This window comes from Protopterus annectens, chromosome 4.part0 (genome assembly GCF_019279795.1).
Source record: "Protopterus annectens isolate FY-2018-M chromosome 4.part0, PAN1.0, whole genome shotgun sequence".
In the NCBI taxonomy this organism is placed as follows: domain Eukaryota; kingdom Metazoa; phylum Chordata; order Ceratodontiformes; family Protopteridae; genus Protopterus; species Protopterus annectens.
The window spans coordinates 578,918,697-578,942,294 of record NC_056733.1 but is presented as its reverse complement, the minus strand read 5'-3'; the positions used below and the strand labels follow the sequence as shown (position 1 = coordinate 578,942,294).

Here is a 23,598-nt window from a genome sequence, read left to right as displayed (position 1 = left end):
ATTTAGTACTGGTGTCTGAGCCAGTATTGCAGCATCTTGCCTGATATAAAGACTCTAGTTCTCAGTGTGACTTATCCAGTGTTCCAGTTCCAGACGACATTCCAGCAAATATCTCTGTTCCTGAGAATATCTCTGAGAGTCCTAAAGCAGATCTTTCACCAATGACTGTCCCTGTTGCTAAACCCATTCCTAACTGCTACATTACAAGATCAGGTTGCATTTCCAGACCTTGTCCAGATACATGACAACTTGGACATCTAAATATCAAAATGCACGCACTCGAGGCCCTTCTCAGTATGGAGAACATCAATGTCTGTGCTGTGACAGAAACCTGGTTCAAGGCTCCTGAGAGCACCCCAGCACTAACAGGTTTTACCTCATACCATGCGTTCCGGCTCCAAAATCCGGACAATACCAAGAAAGGAGGGGGGGTATCCATATTAATCAAGGACACCCACACCTCAAGACTGGTGGCAACGCACGATGCATCGGAGACCATCCAGGTGCAATTAACCATAGGCAAGACTGCTCTGCAAATTGTAGCATGTTACAGGCCACCCTCACAAACTCAGGAACCTCACATGGCTTTCCTGAAAACACTGGAGGGGATAAATGTATCTCCAAACACCATCATACTAGGTGACTTCAATTACCCTAATATAGACTGGGAACACTACTCAAGCCCAAACACCCTAGCCCAAAAGTTCCTGGAATTCATAAACTCAAATGCCATGGAACAACTAGTCACCATCCCCACAAGAGGAGAAAACATACTTGATCTCATCATCACGAACATGGGAGCACAATGTTCAACACCGGAAGTATACCCCTCACTGGTGAGATCAGATCACAAACTAATCTTGCTGGAGGTCCTCATCCCACCCCCACCTCAAATAAAAAAACCACACTAAAACTTCTCGAAAGCCGACTTCACACTTCTAAAGACTAGTGTGGTCTCCTTTAAGGCCTCCGAGCCGGCGGAAAACAGTACTCAAGCCGCTGAATCACTTACAAATGCCTTCTACCAGCACCTGCAGCACTGCATGGATAAGGCAATCCCAAGCAAAACAAAGACTCTTTGTACCAAGGGCAGCCCAGTCTGGTGGACCCCAGCCATAAACAAACTCTACAACAAAAGGAGGAAGCTACTACAAGATAGAGCAAAATCCTTAAAAGGTAAGACACCCTTGATCACTATAAGTAAAAAACTAAGAGCTCACATAAAATCATCCAAAGCAAATTTTGAGAGAAAAATAGCTAAAGACTCAAAGGACAATCATAAGGCCTTCTTTAGCTATGTTAGAAACCTGGGAGGAAACTCCCAGATATGCTCAGAACTAGTTCAAAATGATGTGAAGATTACTGATCCTACAGACATTGCCAACATACTGGCTGACAGGTTCAGTGCAAACTTCTCCCCCCCCTAGACCCCAAAAGGAGAGATATCTATACCAAATGGTTGCAGCCCCCAAACACCTCAAACGCCCAAGTGAGAACTGCTCTCTCCAAAGCAAAAAACAGCATCCATGGGACCTGATGGTGTCCCAGGCTGTGTGCTCCACGAACTCAACGAGGAATTAAACCCACAGCTAGGACAGCTGTTTAATCATAGTCTCACCTCTGGATACATACCCAGGGAGTGGCGCACTGCGACTGTTGTCCCACTTCACAAAGGCGGTGCCTCCACAGACCCTGGAAATTACCGGCCCATTAGCTTGACAAGCCTTATCTGCAAAGCTATGGAGAGGATCATAATGGACCTCATAAATAAAGATATAGGGAATTTGCAGACTTTGGATCCAACTCAGTTTGGCTTTGTCAAAGGCAGATCATGCCTTTTAAACTTGGTTGACTTTTTTGAAACAGTCACCAAAGCCATTGATGAGGGAAAGGCAGTCCATACAGCCTACCTCGATCTGGCGAAGGCCTTCGATACAATACCCCACTTGGGTATCATTGAAAAACTCATCTGCTTCAATGTTAACCCATACATCACAAGATGGGTTGCAAACTGGCTGAGTGACAGAACCCACAGGGTCAGAGTTGCTGGCGCCATGTCAGACTCAAAGCCTGTCACAAGTGGTGTCCCACAGGGCTCAGTCCTGGGCCCACTCTTGTTTGGCATCTACTTTTCCGAAGTACAAGCAAACACAGGAGGGTTATGGCTGACAAAGTTTGCAGATGACTGCAAACTGGGTGCCGTAGTCGAAAACACATCTGACACAGATATCCTTCAGAAGGGTCTCACAGAAACGGATGACTGGTGCCAGAGCCATGGCCTAAAGTTAAATGCCAAAAATGCATAGTCATACCCTTCGGAAAAACAAGGTTACCCCTAGCTACCATATAGGTGGTAATCCTCTGAGCACAGAAGAAGTTATCAGGGACCTGGGGACCCAGGTTGACAGTAGCCTGTCATTCGACACCCATGTAGCTAAAGTAGTTAGGAAGACCTTCTACATTGCCCACCTCATCATGAAGAGATTCACATCTAGATCAAGGGAGGTCATAGTCTCCCTATACTCATCACTCATCAGACCAATGATTGAGTACAATGCCCCATTCGGAATGTATCTGACCCGACACTTGCAGCAGCTAGAGGCCACAAAAGTTCCTCACCAAAAGGATAAAGGGTCTCAAAAATCTGTCCTATGCTGCCCGACTGAAAGAACTCCAGCTCTATTCAGTCGCCACCGCTTTGCTCAGAGGTGACCTTTGCCTGACATACAAGGCCATGTCAAACCCAGAGTTGATGAATATGCTTCACCTCAAAAATCTAGATCCGTCAGACATATGAACTAAATAGTTTAAAACCATTTTTAAAAAAAACATATACATAATAAATTACATCAAGGACCACAATATGTGTTGTCTCCACCATGCCACAACAAGTTCTACTTATAATTTGGCTGCTCTAAGTTTCAAAAGGGAGCTTATGGAAATATGGTCATTCAATCCAGGCTTTTTATTAGCTTCCAGGGTAATTTGCCACCATACCTCCTTATATTCAATAGTTTCTTCTCATAGCCCCCCCCCCTCTCGAAGATTTTTGTCCACCTTCTCCAAGGTAAAACATAAGTAATGGGCACTATCACAATCCAGGCTCTGCTTGTATAAGGCATTAGTGGGAGGCATACCAATACCCTCCCATTGCTTCTTTTGTGTATTAACTTTCCGTTCTAATTTCCCAGTCTTGTCTAACCTCTTTGGATTGATTCTTATTGTTATCATGCATTGCCAAAGTGAATGTTAGGGATTTATGGCAGGCCAAGTTTGCAGATGATTGTAAACTTGGTGCCATTATAAACAATTCCAGAAGACACAAAGATCCTTAAAGAGGGCCTTTCCCAAACAAATAAGCTGGCAGTCAAAACCATGGCCTAAAACTACATGCCAAAAAATAGTGACAAAATCTAGTCATTGCAATGAGTGTGACACATCACAGTGTTGGCACTAAAAAGGACACCAGCAGCAACATGGATTGTTTTATTATAGACCTGTACATGTTTGGAAGCCGTAGTAACATGTTGGCTTAGAACTGTACCTGTTTGGCAGCTGTAGTAACATGCTGACTTATGAAGATATGGACAGCATAATGTTAAAACTTACCATGTATACAAATGACCTGATACTGCTCAATGAAACCAGAATCAGCTCTGATTGCAGATGTACTTTAATAAAGTTTTGCATTGATTAATTATATTACAGCTAACTAGCTGTTACTTCTAACAAGACCAAATCCGTGATATTCAGTATTCTTAAAACATTTTAATACTGGTATTACTCTTAAGATAAAACACCTGCTGAATAGACACGGTTATGGTAACCCAGTATAAATACAAGGGGGGTGGTGGTGTTTGACTTGCTCTCATTCTCCCATTTAAGTTCTGTACTTCTCAGAGGTACAGGCAAGCACAGGAGGACTATGGCTGACCAAGTTTGCAGATGACTGCAAACTGGGGTCCATAATTGACTCTCCAGCTGATACAGACATCCTCCAGAAGGGTCTCACTGAGATGGATACCTGGTGTCAAAATCATGGCCTCAAGCTAAATGCCAAAAAGTGCATAGTCATCCCCTTTGGAAAAAAACAAAGTACCAGCGAACTACCACATATGTGGTAGTCCCCAAAATACAGAAAATGTAATAAGGGATCTGGGACCCAAGTAGATAGTAATCTCTCCTTTGATAATCATATTGCCAAGGTGGTTAGAAAATCCTTCTATGTGGCCCACCTAATCAAAAAAGGGCTCGCATCTAGAACAAAAGAGGTTATTGTGCCACTCTGCTCATCAGACCCATCATAGAGTACAACACCCCATTTGGGATGTACCATTTGGGAAGACACCTGCAACAGCTGGAAAGACCACATAAATACCTCACCAAGAGGATTACTGGCCTCAAACAGATGCCCTATGCAGCCCGACTGAAGAAACTCCAGCTGTACTCGGTTGCATACCCCTTACTCAGAGGTGATCTCTGCCTGACATACAAGGCCATGTCCAACCCAGAATTGATGGACATGCTCCACCTATAAAAAAAAACAAATCCCCAAGAGCCACACACTCTAGGGATCTAAACCTCACCACAACGATAACTAGGATGTGCTGGAGGGATAGATTCCTGTCCCAGAGACTCCCCATGCTTTGGAACAGGATTCCAATCAACATTAGGCAGAGCCCCCTCACTAACACTCTTCAAGACAAACCTTGACGAGTGGATGGGAAACAGAAAATTTATCCCGGGGATCACTGCAGTGGCTCTGCTGGGACAGAGGCAGAGGGAACTAATGGCTCTGCTGGACCAAGGCACAGGGAACTAATCTAATGGGGCAGCGAAAGCCAACACATTCTGGCTAGGCTTATAGATGCCCTCGGGCAGACAGCCTAGTACTTGCCTATGAACCTATGTAGAAACAGTCAGTAGTTTGGGGACAGTCCTATTGAAATGGGGAGTAGTAAAGTGGTTGAAGAATACAGTAGATGCATTCAAGGTTTAGCATTTAAGGCTAATGAAATAATGATACCTAATCGCTTAAGGAAAGAAATACTGACAATACATGAATCACACATTGAAATTGGGAAGTGCTTATAACACGTTATACTGGCCACTATTGTCAGCCCAAATACAGCAAGAGGTTTGAGACTGTACAGTGTATATATACAAGATATGATAAATCCTTACTCAGTTTCAGGAAAACCCTGCAGTAAAGCAGAAATTAAAATGGTTCACTTTTGAGAGTATCAGTACTTGACTGTGGTTAGAGCACTCAAAAGCAGTGTTTTCTAGATGGAGAATTCTTTGTGGTAGTATCAGGTAATAGTCCACAGTATGCAAGTATGAGATTCAAGAGATTTTCATAGCAATAGGAATTTTAATATGTGACCTCTAGTCCTAACAACTCACAATCAACTAGTCAAGTCAAGAGGACAGTCCAGACTGTGAATAACCTGCATCGAAAAAGCTTGGACCATTAACGGTACCTGTTACAAAGGAGTATACTTGGCTGTGGTGAACACAAAGATACTACTTTGAAAGATGCACATTTTTCCCAGTACAACTGTAGATCAGAGTGTGTATGTAACTTTAAGAAGCTTTCCATTGAGTTAGCACGTGTATATAAACACTGAGCACGTGCAAGCAAGACTGCCATTTTGCAGTGCGTTGCAGAGGTGTAAGCACGTATCTATGTGTAGTAGTCAGTCAATTTGTTTATATTTTATCTTGCTGCTATCAATCCTGATATATTTGTATGTAATAAAGTATTTAAAGAGCACGCAAGCCTCTTCGTCTTAACTAACTATACAAGATGATCGACATGGTGTCAGAATGGGATCCAAAGTCAAGACCATGAGGCACTCAGTTGAAGTTGGAGGAATATATCCCTACTGCTCAAACGACTTGAAAAACAGGTCAGAAATTAATTTCAGGTACTAAAACTCGCTTAAATGAATTCTTACTCAACGAATATAAAACAAAGCACTCAGAACGAATATCTAGTTAAACAAAATGTCCGAAACTGCAACATATTGATAAAAGTATTCAAAATAGTTAAAAAAGTGTTTGAAATAATATCTGAGTCACATAAAATGTATAAAACAAGGAAACGACCATATTTTCACTATGTGCTACTTTTTCATATTAACTAAAGCTATTCAAAATATCCAGTGTACAAAGTGTTCACAAATTTGTGCAGTATTACAGTGCAGTTATTTCGCAATATACAGCCATTTCAAGGAATATTTCACAAAGTACAGTATTTTGAAGAGTTTATTGTACATTTGAATGTTACAAGTACCTGGTGTGTGTGAATGTTCGTACATAATTACAAGGGCCATATTTTGCATTGCGCTTAAGCATAATTTGTTGGCATGGCAGAAGGATTTTGCATACCTGCTCTACTTGTATTTGATAATATTGCAGTGTTTGAACAAGAGTATGATATTTTCATTCAGGCTGCATTTTCTGACAAAGATGCACGTACAAAGGCATTTATTCTGCTTAATTTAGCTGGTTCAGAAGCCATTGAAAGAGGGTGTTTATTTGTGTTCGCACCTGCTGTGTATGCAAGGGAGGGGGAAAACTGCCATACAGTGGTACCGGCTGAAACAAGAGTGCTTAAAACGTAAACTTAGAAAAATGTGTAACCCTCAAATGAATATTACAATAGAAAGACACATTTTCCACAAGAGATCAAAAGCCTGGTAAAACTTTTGCAGCATATATAACCGACTTGAGAAATACGGCTAAAATGTGCAGATTTGGTGATTTAAGGGATGAGCTGATCAAAGATAGGCTTGTGTGTGGTATTAAAGATGATGCAGTGAGAAAGATTTTGCTTTGAGACAGTGATTTAACTTTGAATAAGGCCACAGACATTTGTCAAATATATGAGCTCACAGAAAAGCATACAAACATGCTTCCAAATGAGAAATGCATGCTTCTAGCACCTTCCAAAGCTAATGCTGATAGTATGCACCACATGGTTAAAAGATACAGGCCTAAGGGTGTGGTTGCTTCAGTGAAACCCAGAATCTTTGTAACAAATTCCAAGGCGTGGTCTGTGAAGAGAACATGCTCAGTGAAGCAGAAGAGTGAGTCACCAAACTCAAAGAATGTGCCTCACCGAACCTCATGGTCACCTGTCTTAACTGTGGTGGAAATCATGAGTCTAAAAGAGAAAAGTGCTTAGCTTTTGGTCAGCCGTGCCACAAATGTAAAAAGTAGAATAACTTTTAAAGGTTTTGTAAATCAAAAGAGGTCCATTCTTTTATTAAATGCAAACATTATAAGAAACAAGTTGATCAGCTAGAAAGCTGTGACCCCACTTTATATGTTGATGTTGTGTCAGTGCTTGTGAAACGGTCAACGCAGCAGACTTGTGGGCAAAGAATGAACTGTAAATTCAAGCTATAAGAAGTTACCTATGTTGGTCATTTGTTTACCATTTCAGGCTTACGACCGAATCCTTCCAAGCAAACAGCAATACTTGAGATGCCAGATCCAGACAATGTCCAAGCCCTACAATGTTTTCTTGGTATGGTTAACTATCTAGATAAGTCCATTTCAGATTTGAGCCAACTTTCAGCACCATTAAGAGAGCTGACATGCAAAGATCCTGGTTAGAACAACACTAAAGAGCATTTGATGTCCTGAAACAGAGAATTGTCAGTCTACCTACTTTAAGATACCATGATGTTCACAAACCAGTAACTCTTTCTTGTGATTCTTTTAAGTTTGGTTTTGGTGCAGTCATTCTTCAAGAGAGTAGACCAGTAGCCTATGAATTGAGAACTCTAACTCAAACGGAGATGTAGTATGCTCAGACAGACAAAGATCTCTTGGCAATGGTGTTTGCATGTTCGAAATTCCATGATTATATTTATGGCCGACCTATTCAAACTGAGACTGACCAATAACTTCTAGTCACTATTTTGAGAAATCTTATGCACACAGTTCCTGCTAGATTACAATGCATGTTGCTCAAATTGCAAAAGTACAATTTCAATCTTGTTTACACAAAAGGCAAACTTCTTTATCTTGCTGATACTTGATCCAGATCGCCCAGAAAAAAAACTGAACAGCATGAAAATGAAAAACCTGATTTTGAAGTCATGGAAGTGAGAAATTTTTCTTCCACATGTCTTGATGAGCTTATAACTCATACAGCTTCAGATCCAATTCTCCAGAAGCTCAATCACGTTATCAGTTGAGGATGGCCATCAAAGCGATTTTGTTTACTTCAAGAAGTGCAACCATATTTTCCCTACAGAGATGAGATTTTGTCTGAAAGGTCCAAAACTGATTGTTTCAAAATCCTTGCAACAAGAGTATAGTAACATCTTGCATTGTGGCCACCCAGGAACTGATTCTACCAAAAGAATGGAGAGATGACAAGTATTTTGGACTTCTGTGTCAAGAAATATTGACAGCACTTTCATCTCGTTCTGTTTGTAATAGTACTAAACTGCATCAACATAAGGAACCACTTCAGCTAAACCAGATTCCTGAACTACCTTGGTTGACAGTACCTACAGATGTTTTCAAGTGGAATCGTCAACATTACTTCATGTTAGTAGACTCTTATTCAAATTGGTTCGAGACTGACCTACTTCCTAATCTCATGCCCGATACTGTCATTACTAAGCTGACGAGACATTTTTCTGTTCATGGTAGTCCGCACAGTTATTTCTGACAACAGTGCACAGTTTACAAGCCAGCAGTTCAAGAGATTTGCTGAAGAGTGGGACTTTATTCATGTTACAGGTAGTCCTGAGTACCCACAGTCAAATGGTTTGGCAGAATGTGCAGTTTAAAGTGCAAAACAGCTGTTAGAGAAGTCAAAATGAGACAATACCTATTTTTTCTTAATCTCAGAAACATTCCTCACGATAATCATCTTGGTTCGCCTGCCCAGAGACTTATGTCAAGACAAACCAAAACCACACTACCAATCAGTAGCAATTTATTGGGTCCATGTGCTAAGAACAACAAAGCAGTGAAAGCTCATCTCCTGAAAACGCATTTGTCCCAGAAGTCCTATTATGATAAGACCAGCAAACTGCTCAATCCATTACAAGAAGGGGAGATAGTGAAGATGCAGTCAGCAAAAGGTTTTGATCGGATTGGAGTTGTGAAAAGTCCAGAGCAGAGACTGTATATCACGGAATCGCAAGAAATAGAATTTAGACAGAATCATTTAGTACTGGTGTCTGAGCCAGTATTGCAGCATCTTGCCTGATATAAAGACTCTAGTTCTCAGTGTGACTTATCCAGTGTTCCAGTTCCAGACGACATTCCAGCAAATATCTCTGTTCCTGAGAATATCTCTGAGAGTCCTAAAGCAGATCTTTCACCAATGACTGTCCCTGTTGCTAAACCCATTCCTAACTGCTACATTACAAGATCAGGTTGCATTTCCAGACCTTGTCCAGATACATGACAACTTGGACATGAATGATGTTTATTCATTATTGTCTGTATAATTTGCATGCATATTCAAATATTATTACTGTAAGACAGCTCAGTAAAGAGGGAGAATGTAGATCAGATGAGCATGTGCAAGCAAGACTGACATTTTGTAGTGAGCTACAGAGGTGTAAGCATGTGTGTATGTGCAGTAGTCAATCCTGATGTGTTTGTATGTAATAAAGTATATAAACGAACACCTGAGCCTCTTTGTCTAACTATACAAGATGAGCGACACAATTACTTACAAGTCAAGAAACTAAAACTCCTACCTCCGTTTCCTTACTTTAGCCTGAAAAGCTCAGTTTATTTCAAGACAGACAAGACAGGTAATGCCCATGTTCCTCCTGGACAGAGGAAGTTGATATTAACTACCATAGACCCTTAACTCTGCAAACTTCACTCACCTAACCACTGACAATTGGGGCAACTTGGGATAAATATGTCTAAGCTTGTAAGGGCATTAGGGCTATTAGCCTAGTAATCTTCTATGAACAAAACCTGTCTAAATAAAAATACTTCTGTGATAAAAAAGCAAGATACCTGTCCTCATTAGGAGAAAAAGACAGTCACAGTGCAGAAAGGTAGTACACAAGCAGCCAAAAGAGTGTTTATGAAACAGTTTGAACAGCCTAGATTATTTATTGCTTGCACTGATGGTAGAAAGCTGCTGAGAAGAAATCAGAGATACTAGTTCAAAATGAATATGTCTCATACAGACTGTGCTTAACACAGGGATGGTGTTTGTGATGCCACCTGTGATGCCACCGAGAAAGACATGGCAGAGAAGTGTCTGGAGAGAAAATCCAATAAATGTTCTAGGAGACATTTCCTGTAGGTGAACAGAAGGGTGTTCATCCTGACTGTCTGATGAAAACTTACTTCGAGTTGTTCCTAGTACAATCGGCATCAGAAATGCAGACTAAAAAGAAAAACAAGAAAAAAAAGTTTTCCAAGTTTGGAAGATTATTCAGAAAACTAGCTAAATACAAACTTCAAAGAACATAATTGTAGTAACGACATATCGTGTTCATCCTGTTTGTCTGATCTGACCGATGGGTACCAAGCCCCATGCTGGATCCAATCCAGCCATGCTAGTGCTCCAAGCCTTGAGCTCCTTTTAGATTTTCCCTCCTATAATCCCCTAGGGTACTGACTTTCCCCACGTTTGCCTGGTGCTGGATCATGTACCTGCAGGCATTGAGGTCTTCTTCCCTCTGATCTTTCTACTTCTTCGGACAGACCCCCAAAATAAGCTAAAGAGAAACCAAAAGAGAAGGACACAAAACACAAAATAGAAATTCTGATGACATTGGATCTTCCTTTGTTCCAAAAGCGCAGAGTTTGGATCTGACCCTCTCTGTTTCTGTAGCTAAACAACCATCTCCATTAGTTACTCCTCCTTTGGAACCAGTTACTATCATACAAGACATTCCCCAAGCCTTCTCTCAGCAGACATTCTTCTCACAGAGTGTTAGTTTGATTTACTTTCAGTCCTGCTTTCACTTCTTCTGTCTAGTCTGTCAGGTCCTATTAGTGATGTGGATTGGGAGCACATGATGAGAGCCTTTCTGAAGAGCAGAATGAAATAGCCATCCTCCCATCTCAGTATGCTTCTAGGGCAAAAAGGGCTGGCCCCTAATCTCCCTTGCTTGCAACTTCCCTGTCCATGTTTTGGCACAGAAAAGAAACAGAGAGGGGGTTACTTTACTAAAAAACAAAAACAAAATGACACTGTGGTCTAAAGCCAGTATTGGCGCACTCTTGCTTATTTTAATTAAATCTTTAGAATTAGAATTAGGATAGCAACAGCTCAAAGTATGCATTACATTTTGCTAAGAAACAACAGTTTACATCATTTTTCCACTTAAAATGAGCCAATTAATAATAATAAGTGGACTTGAAGTTTGAAGATCATCATACACTAGTCCATATAAGATGCAAAATCACAATGCAGCGTGCTGTAGGAGTGACTACAGGGCATTTGTTATAAATCTAAAATACTTACCACATTTGTTCAAAAATGCATATAAAAATCCACAAGAACACACCTGCAAAAATGCACGTTAATAGGCAAAATGCAGTATTATAAATTACAGAATATTTGTACAATGGGATTAACAATGCCAATTATCACGTAAATGAATCAAACCCTGCAAAGTGGAGTCCACGTTACAAACGCAGCTGATTTTATCTGCACAAAATGCAGTTACTAGTATCTGGTCTCCTTTAGACATGCAGTTACTATCTCCCAGACCTTGCAATATTTATCATGTGTAACAAAATATGCACATGTAAATAGTCTTGCAGAACTCTCAGTCATTTGAGTACATACAGTCATATAGACCTCAAAATGGAGCCATGAAGAGAAAACAGGAACTCTAGGAACAAGTTGAACCCCAAAGCAGGAGAACAGCAACACCCACTAAGATTTAACTGGATCAGCTATAATCTTACATAGTACTCAATGGCTAACCAAAAGATAATACAAAAACTGAGAAACTGGAAATGGATACTGATAGCAAGATATAACCAGTTAAAAGTGTTTAGTTCCTTTAGTTTTATGCATACGTCAGGCATATTTTTATCAACCAATGAAGAAGTTGTTGATAGCAATTAATAAAGAGATGAAGGATTTTACTTCGGAGGAGAAGATGGCAAGAGTCAAGTGGGATAAGCTGATTCTTCCAATAAAACAAGGGGGTTGGGATTAACTGATTTGAACGGGTATTTCAGAGCTACACAGTTAAGGCTCCTATACATAGCACAAGCAGAAAGCTATAATTCAAAGTGGAAAGGAATGATGATGAAACAGAAGGGAAGCTGAAGAAACAAGGGGAGACTGGGATTTTGGATGCAGATTCTTAAGGAGAATAACAATAATCATACAGAATATTATATTCATAAAGTAGCAGAAAGTATTCTAAGAACTAAGCCAACACGGGAATGCAGAAATTAGATTCTGCTGACAGGAATGACTGAAATTAGGGATACAGGCAAGAGGGGGATGGAATTTATTGGAGAAAACTGGTGAAAGAACCAAGTTATTGGGTGCATATAATTAGAGAGGGAAAGGTAATAGAATGGGAAGAGGCCAAGAATTTATTTGGACTGCAGGCTGGAGGTTGCCCTCCCTATCAAATGATTGTTATCTGAGTATAGGCAAAGAGAAAGAAACAGAGGGATCTAAGCAAAAGACCAGCACTGGTAGTTTTTAGTAGAATCTAGAAAAGAGGCTGCTGTTAAGTAGGGATAAGTAGTAGACCATATAAAGTATGCATGATAACTACAAGAATTAGTCAGAGGAGGTTAGAAAGGATTGGGAAGAGAGACCGGATAAGCAAGTCACAGAGCAATAATGGGGAGTGATATACGTACATCTCCTAAATATGCAAAGTCTAGAAGATTTAGGATCTTTGCTTGGAAGTGTTACATAGGTATTTTTATACCTGAAGTAAACTCCAAAGAATGTTTCCTCAGGTAGACAGCAAATGTTGGAGGTGTGAAGGGGAAGAAAGAGGTAATTGGGAACATACTTTCTGGGAGTGTAATGAGTTGGCCGACTTAAAAAATTCCCTGCAGACTAGTCTATCAGAAATATTGGGTGAGCAAATTGGTATAACTACGGAAATTATTTTTTGGAGGTGTGATAGAGAACTGGAATTGCCTAGACACAGAAAATAGAAATCAAAGTCCAAACCAACTGTACTAGAAGTAGTGAATTATGTAGCAGACATAAAGCAGGGTAGGAACAAATTACATAGACAAAATGAGAATTGTGGGAACAGTACATGTGGAATAACATTTTGGAAGAGGAATGAGGTTTAAAAGAAGGCAGGATTTGAATGAGCTATGTAATGTTTGACTCACAATGACTGGATAAATTATAAGTGATGTAAAATCTTTGCAACTGAAAATATGTCAACAAGGATTGTTTTCATTTATATAAATGCATGATTGCTTATGTCATAAGTGATAATGTAATAAAATGTTTCTTGTTTAAAAAAAAAAAAAAGACTCAGTGGCTCCTGTTGAGGCAACTAAGTATTACGAAACACTCAGAAGACTGCAGTTTGTATAAGCAATACAATTACACAAAGTCACTCTTATTTAATGCCAAGAGGAGGTAGTTAGAAGTAAGTGAAACATGAAGTCTGCAAAATGTTGTGGTTCAATCAGGCATACAAGCTGTAGGCATGATTCATAACCACTTTTAACAGCAACAGTCAAAATATTTTAACAGTAATGGGTAGGCTTATCAAATAAAACAGCAGCAGCAGCAAATTGCTATCAGCAATGACTTCAAAAATTTAGCAATATAGAAGCCACAATCATGTACTTCACTCTTCCCTGACAGCTTACAGTATGGCATGGATTTCATTTTGCAGAAACAAATATTGCTATTTTTTTGTCTTGTATAGTTTCCTGCATTTTTAAGCCCCTTTTGCATTCTTACATTAGGGCATCCAGAAACAAGCACTTGTAGCCAGTATAACTTTAGAAACTCTAGCAAGAACAGTAATGACCCAACTCAAAACTTCCAGAAATTCAATTTTTTTTTTTAACAAAGACAGAAAAAAGGAAAGAAAACACATACCAGTACCAGCTTGTATTAAACTGCTTCTTTTTCCATTGCAGCAATTATAAATATTAAAATTAAATTCTCAGTCTCCCGTAACTTTCTATTCTAGACTAAAGAAGTAACACAAAAAATGGCCAGGACTCAGACTAAACTCTATATTTATTACAACGGTTAAGTGCTTTTTGTTTGTGCATTCACAAACTTCATCCAAATGCACAAACGAAAAGCGCTTAGCCGTTGTAATAAATATAGAGTTTAGTCTGTGTCCTGATCCTTACTTGTGTTACTTCTGCAGTTTGTCATTTTTTTGTTTTTTTGTGCCTGGTTTATTCTAGACTAAAGCATGTGCTACAACATCTGACTTGGAAACTCTGTGTATGCTAACGCTACACTTTTCAAAACCTTGGAACTCTTTCTCAAGGCAGTTAAGCAGTAGACCACTTGACAGGCTGCAGCTTTTAACAACCTAATTGGATCCTCCTACAAGTGTAGATAAAACTGCAGTTTAAACAGAGGGAGAAGATGAAGTAAGACTGGCATCCAGATAATATTCCACTGAACTGAACCATTAATGTGATGTCTCTCATTATCCTGGGTCAGTAACTAAGGACAATAACCACAAAAAGGATGACTGTGAAGTTTGAACTGTGTAACAAACTGCAAATCACTCAGAGCAGCCAAATAAGAGCCCAAGTCACACAAAGAAATTTATTCAGGTAGTGTAATACACATAAATTAACTCTGCTATTTTAACTTAGCGTTTTCGTCAGAAACACTTCATCAGATACAAAATAAAGTGCCCGTACATCATTTAAATAATTAAAACAGACTGAAAAACCAAATGCCATTGGACTAACCATAATAGTCAATCAGACTCTCACCTATAAGGTTCACAATTATATTACCATCATAAAAACATTATTGTAACATAGTGCTGTTTGAAATAAACAACTTATAACAGTTGCAATATAAATATATTTCCATTATATATATGTGACATAATACTATAATAATAATAATATTATATAAAAACCTCATATAAAACAAACTCTTTATAAATAGTATGCTACCCTCTGGTGGAATGATACATTATTACATTCATAATTTAGCAGTTCTAAGTTTTAAAACTGGTAAAATAGACAGCATGTCACTTAATCGTGGTTGCCGAGTAGCTTCCAATATTATTTGCCAATAAAGCTCTCGGTACTCTATTTTGGCTTCCCACATACCCCCTCTGATTTCCTTTGGGACAACCTCCAGGACAAAAAAAAAGAATAACATGCTTGAGTACATATTAATTTATGACGGAATAGTGCATTCTTTGTGTTAGCCCTACCGATCTCAAACAAGTGTTCATAAATACATGTCTTGAGTTTTCTGTCCATTTTACCTATATAAAAAGAACTACATTCTTTACACATGGCTAAATATACAAGACCACTAGTATTACAATTAGCATATACCCTACTCTTAATATGTCGATTTCTGCTAGGAATCTCTAAAGAAGAGGCATTGTTAATATAATTACACTGAGAACATGTGCCACATTTGAATGTGCCAGTTCTAGTACGATGACACAGATTCCCATATCCTCCACCATATTCAAAAAAATTTTTTAAATTCATATCTTTTCTGTAAGTAAAGTGCAAATGACCCACAACAGTGGGTTCCATATCTGTAATTTCTCTAAATTTATCCCATTCTCTACTCACCACCTTTCTAATAACATTTGAATCCCCAGTAACTAAGGAGCTTCAATCCTCACTACTGACTCCAATTTGAGACTGTCACTTAAAGAGGAGTAATATTTCACAATTTTCCCGTAAGTGCACAACAGGAACACGCTCTATAGCCTGGGACTGGACTGTATACTTCTGTCCACCCCTAATGTAACTCCTTATTACACACTTCAGAGCAATGTGTCCCAGTTTAAGACCTCTGATACACTCACACTTAAATAAATTAAATCTCACACATCCAAACACTTCTGGGAAAGCCTGACACAGATTTCCAGCTGTGTCCCTTCCCCAAAATAATATGGGAATGCTGCCATCAATCAGAGTTCCTACATGCCCTTTTAAACGGGTGTCCAATTATGACAGTTATACATAAAACAAATGATAGCAAATTACCTAAGCAGCCAGGCTTTCAGAGTGACCCTGGAAGTTATCAAGGCAAGAATAAGCACTCTCAAATCACTAAACAAAAACATTGATTGACCAGCTACAATGTAAGTTAATAAAAATATTTAATAATGAGCAAAAAGATTAAAAATATAAAACAGTGATTTCCAATAAATAAACAGAACTCAATCACCAGGAAAATGAAATCAATACTTAAGGATAGATATCCGACATTTAGAAAAACTCTATCTGATCTAACTGATTAGTTTAGATCAAGGACAGTTTAGTCAGCTAGGAAAATTATAACTAAATTACTGCAACAGAGCAAAGGCAAGCTTACAGTTCTTGGTGAGTCATTTTTGGTATCCACTGCACAGCATAACTGTGAACTACAACAGGCTGTTATAACTAGCAACTGTAACTGACTTCAGCAGGCTCTTTTATAGACTAGCCTGTCATAACTGTTGCAGTTCTAATTTCCATTTCATATTTTGAAAATCAACCAACAGCTGTTTACTAAAGTTCCTTCCTGTCTTTCAGCTTCTAACAGTAACACACAGCAACTGTCAATATTCCGATGACATCATCTGCAGATCAGCTGAATCTGAGACAGTTTGCCTTTAGAATCTTTCTTTACAAACGTGAAGTTAGAAATGTAAAAACACACTGTTCAAGTCCTTAAAACATTCTGTACAAACAGATTATAAATCAACTTCTAGAACTTATTTACAATATCATATCTTGTCATGCTGGCATATAATACACACATTAATCTGAAATTATGTATAAAAACTCAGCCATACATGCTAGCACAAATGACAGTGTGATATCTTCTCAAGGACTAATTTCCTTTATTAACAACTGTGGAGTAAGACTTTAAGCAGTGCTGTCAAACTAATAGAATAAACAGGCTTGGGTAATTGCAGGAATTACAGAAATACATCTACACAGACCAAAACGGAATAACAAGAAAATAAGATAAGCAGAGCAACATAATCTAATAAATATATGAGACTGTAGATGTTTTAAAAAAGCTATAAAAGAAAGAGTGAATGAGAATACAAGAAAGGCTGAGAAATACCAGTATATTTATGAGAAAATGTATTAAATTTTATTACATCAAGAACTGCCAAAACCTACTCTGAGAGACTACTTACATTTCAGAAAAATTCGTCTACATAAACCTATTGACAGAGTAGAAGTACTTCAAGACATGGAAATTAAAATGGTCAAAAATCTGCATCCGTTCATGTGAACAGACAAGATTCATATTGATCTTCTGAAGGAGTTTTGCTAAAACCATTTTTGTTGTACCACAGTGTATGGCTTTTTGCAGGGGCTGCCGCTATACCCCCTGCATGTGGGGGAATACCTCCCACATCCCCAAACTTATATATACATACTCCAAGGTCACACAACAGTGGAGAAAAGGTAAAACTGAACGGTTGTACAAGGTGGTTTGGGTAAAATTCCTCTGCAGGATCAGCATCTGCTCAACGCATTGCCCATCAGTTGATAGGTTCCCAAAAGAGATACTTAGCAAGCAGAAAATGTACAAAACATAGGTTGCTAATATATTCCCCCAAAAGAAGTACAAATAAAAGGGCACAGTATAAAGATGACTGTAAATGTGTGTTGGGATTACTTACAATCTTAGAAAATTAGGTTTTACTAAAAGAGGGGGTTAAAAAGAGGTTGGGAGGGTGGCTTAATGGCTAAGGTGTTTGCCTTACAAACACAAGGTGCAGGGTTTGAGTCTCACAAGGGATAATTGGCTAGGCTTAAAATGGCTCGCAAGGCCACTTATCTTAGTACAAAAACTATGAAACTATGAACCTATGAAGAGAGGTGGAATGGGCTTCCTAATAAGGTAATGAAAGTGAAAACAGTGGAACAGTTCAAAAAAATCATTGGCTAATAAAATGTAATGGAAATCTGCAAGGGGAAAGAATTTATGTAATATCTGCTTAGAAATTACAGTTTATGATGACACATAGAAGGACTAGAATACCCAAACAGTCACCACCTGCCATCAGTTACTGTTGTCCCTGAATGTACACAGTGCAGCAGCAGAAGGGACTGAACAGTAGATTGTAAACAGGTTTGTTTCAGAGCTTTATTTCACTGGATTAAATGGAAGCAAATAATGCAATTCTTCCTTGCCTTCCCTTTTGCAGATAGCAAAAATTTTGAATGAAAACATATAATCCTGCACAAATGCATATAAGTACACAACACCTAAATGTAATTTAAAAGACACAGGTCTCAGGGCTGCTTTTTGTGGAAATGGTGCTCCTTTTCATAGGTTCATAGGCAAATACTAGGCTAACTCCCCTAAAAGATCATTCTAACCCTAGCCAATAACCTAGGGACAGAATCAAACCCTGTACCTATGCAAAACCTACCCCCTTCTAATGATCGCACTCACAACAGAAGTGGAGCATGCTTTGTTTTAGTAATTAACTACTCACCATCTTTCTGCTCTGCGGCACACTGCTCTCGCCAAGTGAAGCGTAGCACTACTTTTTCCTCCAGACTAAAACAAGAAAAAAAAATGAAAATAACCACAGCACTTTAGAAAACAGAAGAAAACCTCACTGCACAAATCACTAAATTAACAGAATTACAGTATTCTCAGAAAAAAAGAATATCATAGGGAACAAAAATAAACTTATTCATTAAAAATAAGTAAATGTGGAAATTAAAAAAAAATATTTAACCCTGTTCCTAATTTTTAATATTTGCATTTCTTATTAGCAAATATACATTTACCATTGTTTGACTTGCTTGACTTGATGTCCACATATCAAAGTACTGAAACTTCAAAAAGATCCTTCTATGGTAATATTAATAAGTGACAAGTTAATGGAAGTACTGCAAACATGACTATTTCTTACAACCAAATGATGAAAGGATGCATGGCAGTTCATTGAGGATCTAATCAAAAGTAAACGGAGCAGTTCATTTTTTTTCCTCTCCAGACATAATATAATCAGCTGTGAGACCAGTGCACCTTGGGGGAAAAGGGTAAATCCAGACTGCATAGATCACATTCAATAAATTCATGCTTAGTTGAAGTGCTACTGTGCAACTTAATGTGTTTACTTCAGACACAAGGTACAGAATTCAATCCTTACCTTTGAAGAGACATTGGTTAGGTCTAAAATGGCCTGCAAGGGAAGACAGCCTTGCATTTAGCTATGAACCTAAGATTTAAGCTCAACATTACACAGGATAAAGGGTGATGTGACTCAGAATCATTATCATCTGTACACAGTACCAGCAGTAACACAAGACTCCACATAAACTGAGTTGGGCACAGCTCAGCACCTACACATGGGATACAGTAATACAAGAATGGCAATAAGATATGGATGGGGGACACATAACTGGAGCATGATGAAGGTGAGACCTCTAGGAGGACAGATGGTATCAATGATAATTTCCTTCTGTGGCACAGATAGGGAGTCTGCGTAACTGTCTTCTGGTTCTGTTTTGCCAGACTGAGGTGGCAGGCTTTGAGGACTCTCATGGCAGGGATGCTATTGTACTTCATGACCTTGGCTTGCTGTACCTTTGCTGGTAAGAGTGTGCAGGGTTAGTTATCTTCTGTGGCAGGGATAGTGTGCTACTTTGTGAGTTGGACAATGTTTGCTGGTTAGGGGTTCCAGTTCTGGAGGTAGGTAGTTATCTTCCGCCACAGAGAGCAGTGGCAAGTTATCTGACAGCTGTGGACACAGTTGAGTGTGCCAGTGTCTACATCCTCCCTCTGTCAACACCCTACCCTGGCCACGGACAACACTGCTACTCTGGACAGACATGATAGGACTGGTACTCTTATGGAGGCTGGTGCTCACTGCACTAGTCTGTGGTAGCAGAGCCCTCACCAGCAGAGTCATTTCATAATATTTGGTGACCATGACATCATGTAACTAGGAAGCATTACCATGAATATTGCATGAGATATTTACAAAGTCCATTAAGGACTGTATGGCAATAGGCCGTCCTTAATCACACTCCTGCACATCTGCAGATTTTTTGTTTCAGGCATAGCTGGAGTATTTGTTTGGCTCACATCTACACAAAATTAATCCCATAAAGGGGATGCTTTGGGCTTAATCAGGGCAGTCCCAGGGAGCTCAGTAACTTCAGCCATAGCCTCTACTGTGGATTGCTCCCCCACCCTCAGAAGTGAGACAGACACTTATGACACAATTTTCTCCAACTGTGGCACATGTCCACGTATATGAGCCATTATTGCCAGACTCTGTGAGGGTGCAGACATCCACACCTTGTCCAGCCCCAGTAACTGGTAAAAGCTGTCCATCACTGCTTCCACCTATGAATGCATAACATAGAGAACACCATAGTGAACACCTTAAAATAAGCTACAAGAGTGCCCATGTGACATGCAAGATAGGGTTCTAAATGATGTTGCAGTCCAAACATAAATAACAACTGTGTAAGCAAACCATTGTTCTATACTACTAACCTGGTTTATTAACCACTGACACTCAAGTGGAATGGGTCATCCCAGCAACAATATTCATGTTCTTGCCAGGGATCAGTACTGTTGCAACCCCTCTTCCTAGTAAAACAAAGAAAACTTTCACCATCTTTCAGCCCATTCTCTTTGGAGGATCTCTTTCTTGACAACTTCTGTGCCTTCTGTTTGGCATGGCTGATCATATCGGTCAAGTGATGGTGAACCTGGCTGGTATATACCTGCTCTATCTATCATTTGAAGGCCATGCCCTTGAATGCCTGCACTAGAATTTTGTTTTTAACACTGATGAAATTATCCAGCTTGTGTGTTCCTTATTCCGTGGAAACACTGAATCCTGTTTTTACAGTAGGCATATATTTACAGTATGCAGCCCCACAAGTTGTGCTACAGTACCATATAATATACTTTGACAGGACAGCCTGTAAAATAGTCTGTGACATGCAGTGGTATGCCTTTCCTCCCAAACAGCATAATAAGTGCTGCTGTAATCTCTAAAACATGTGGGCACAGGTCAAACATAATAAACCATTATGTTAATGCATGCACATACCCCAAGGAAACATGTTTTCTAATTTATCAAGCCAGTGATGCCTGAGCAGGCATAAAATGTACAGCTTACCAGCATAACTTGTATGTTTACTACTGTAAAGCACTACTTCACAGTTTTTAAACAACTCATGGAATGCAAATGACCAAAACAAGTCCCAAATTGAACTCTGCAAGTTTAAACATTTTTGCAGACTACATAAGCAAAAGAGGCCTCCTATCATGGATGACTAAGAATTGCTTAATTTCACTTTCACATAATGGATCCCTAATTAGCAGCATGTTCATGATACTCAAGCACAGCTGTGCAGCTAATGGTCATGTAACATGGGAATGTTGGCTGTGCATACTTATGCAAGTTACTGCTGTTCTGGTACACCATTTGGTGTTTCACATCCTGCAAATCAGAAATGGCTAGTAGCACTTCTACGTGGTATGTGAAGGAAATGAAGAACTTCATACCCACTTCAGACAGCAGCATTTGGGTCAGCATGATGAACCATTCAAAAAGCCTTATGCCTGATAGGATCTAGGTCTGACGTCTAACATCCTTGCAGTCTGCAGGACACTGCAAACAACACTAAGATGACCTGTGGCACTGTATGTGTGAAAGACTGGTGAAGCGGGAGCACCCAGAGATGTGTGTGTGTTTTTTTTCCTTCAAGAGAAATGCATAGCCCTCCAGCAGGCACTATTAATCAGTACTTTTTTACCCCGCCTCCAGAATGGTTCATCACCACCTGAGAGTAACTACATGGGATCGTCAGCTGGCAAATGTTCTATGTAGTCTGTCTGCCAAGTAACCCTGCCAACCTCCTCCTTGTAGTCAGTACCCCAACCTGTCCCCATACCTGGTGTCTTGTCTCATACCTCATACAGGCCCAGCCTTCCCATTCACTATTTATTCATCCCCTGTATGTAGATACATCGCCCCTGGTGCGGCTTATCCCCCATACCTAAGACACAGTGTATGTAGCCCTATACCCGACATTTTTGTTATATAGTTTAATGGTGTGTTCTCTTCACCAGTGTATGCTTGTGCTGCTTGTGATTAAGCTGCCAACCACAGCCTGCACATCCTGTAGCCCCCCCAATTACTTTTCCCTCTCCAATACTTTCAGGGTTTCTTAACAAAGTCTCCTTCCCAGTCTTGCTTTTCCTCCTATCACCACTAGGTGGCACTATTATCCTAGTAACTTGCTATCTCTCTAAATAGTTTATTTCTCCCACTTATCTCTACTGAACCTGGGCATTTTTTCCTTACCTTTCTCCTTCCCAGGCAAACTCCCTATGTTTTTCTCCTGCCTAAAACTCTTTTTTCCCCATCCTCTCTGATTTTTTTTCAGTCTGTACTTACCTTTTTCCATTCTCTACTGCTGTCCAGTTTGCTTACACATTGTTTTTTCCTGTAGCTGTTTATCCCTTTGGCTCTTCCGCCCATTAGCCCTCTTGGGCTCACTCCCCTCCCTACCCCCAATTACCACCCACCCCCAGAGGTCCTAGCCTTATACCTCCCAAGCCACACCCCTTCTCAAATACACCATATCCCTCTCCTTTGTCTAGTAACCTTGTTCACACCCCTAAACTCTTTACTACTACTCCTTATTTTGCTAATACACTGTATATAACTACTTACCCTCCTCTCTCCTAACCCACACTCTATTACTCTTCCCTACTGCTACTACTTTCTCTAAAACCATCCTTCTAACTATGGCCCTACCACCTATATCTACATTCCTACCACTATTACTTCTATGTACTACCCTCCCTTTCTTATATGTATCCTACATACTAACTGCCTATGAACATCTCATATTCAGTGACTTTCAACATCCTTTCCAGCATACTTTACTTACTACTCATGTAACCCCCTACAACCACATTAATATCACAGCAATTTCTACCTACTTACTTCCAAAGTATCACAGACTAGGCCACATTACTTATCCCAAATGCAATAAATCCCTAAGCATCTACTCTAAAACTTTACAGTTCACACATAGACTGAAACATTATTTCCTATTAAATGGAGACATTCACCCCAACCCTGGTCCCTACAACAAAGATAGCTCCAATCCTCAAACACTCATTCCATCCACCTCTTACAACCCAGATAAATCATCTGACTCTCTCCTTATAGCTCATCTTAATATTCATAGTATTAACAATAAAATATCCCATCTGCATGCTCTCTTAGATGTCCATTCCTTTGACATCCTATGTCTTACTGAAACATGGCTTAAACCATCTACAAAGGACAATGAAACCACCCCGCCTGGATACAATATATTAAGAATAGAACATAAAACCAAAAAGGCTACACATCACTTCTTTCAATGTGCGGCTCCCAACTAACAGTAATGCTGAAATCC

General features: G+C 39.5%; 1 protein-coding gene across 1 annotated transcript in view; it reads right to left on the bottom strand.

Annotated features, from left to right (window-relative positions):
* The window catches only part of MMAB (metabolism of cobalamin associated B), a 379,881-nt gene that overhangs the window by 87,552 nt on the left and 268,731 nt on the right, over window positions 1–23,598 (bottom strand). The window contains exon 7 of the mRNA XM_044068508.1: window positions 18,645–18,709. Coding sequence (XP_043924443.1) covers window positions 18,645–18,709 — 65 coding nt within the window. The remainder of the gene's footprint in view (window positions 1–18,644; window positions 18,710–23,598) is intronic.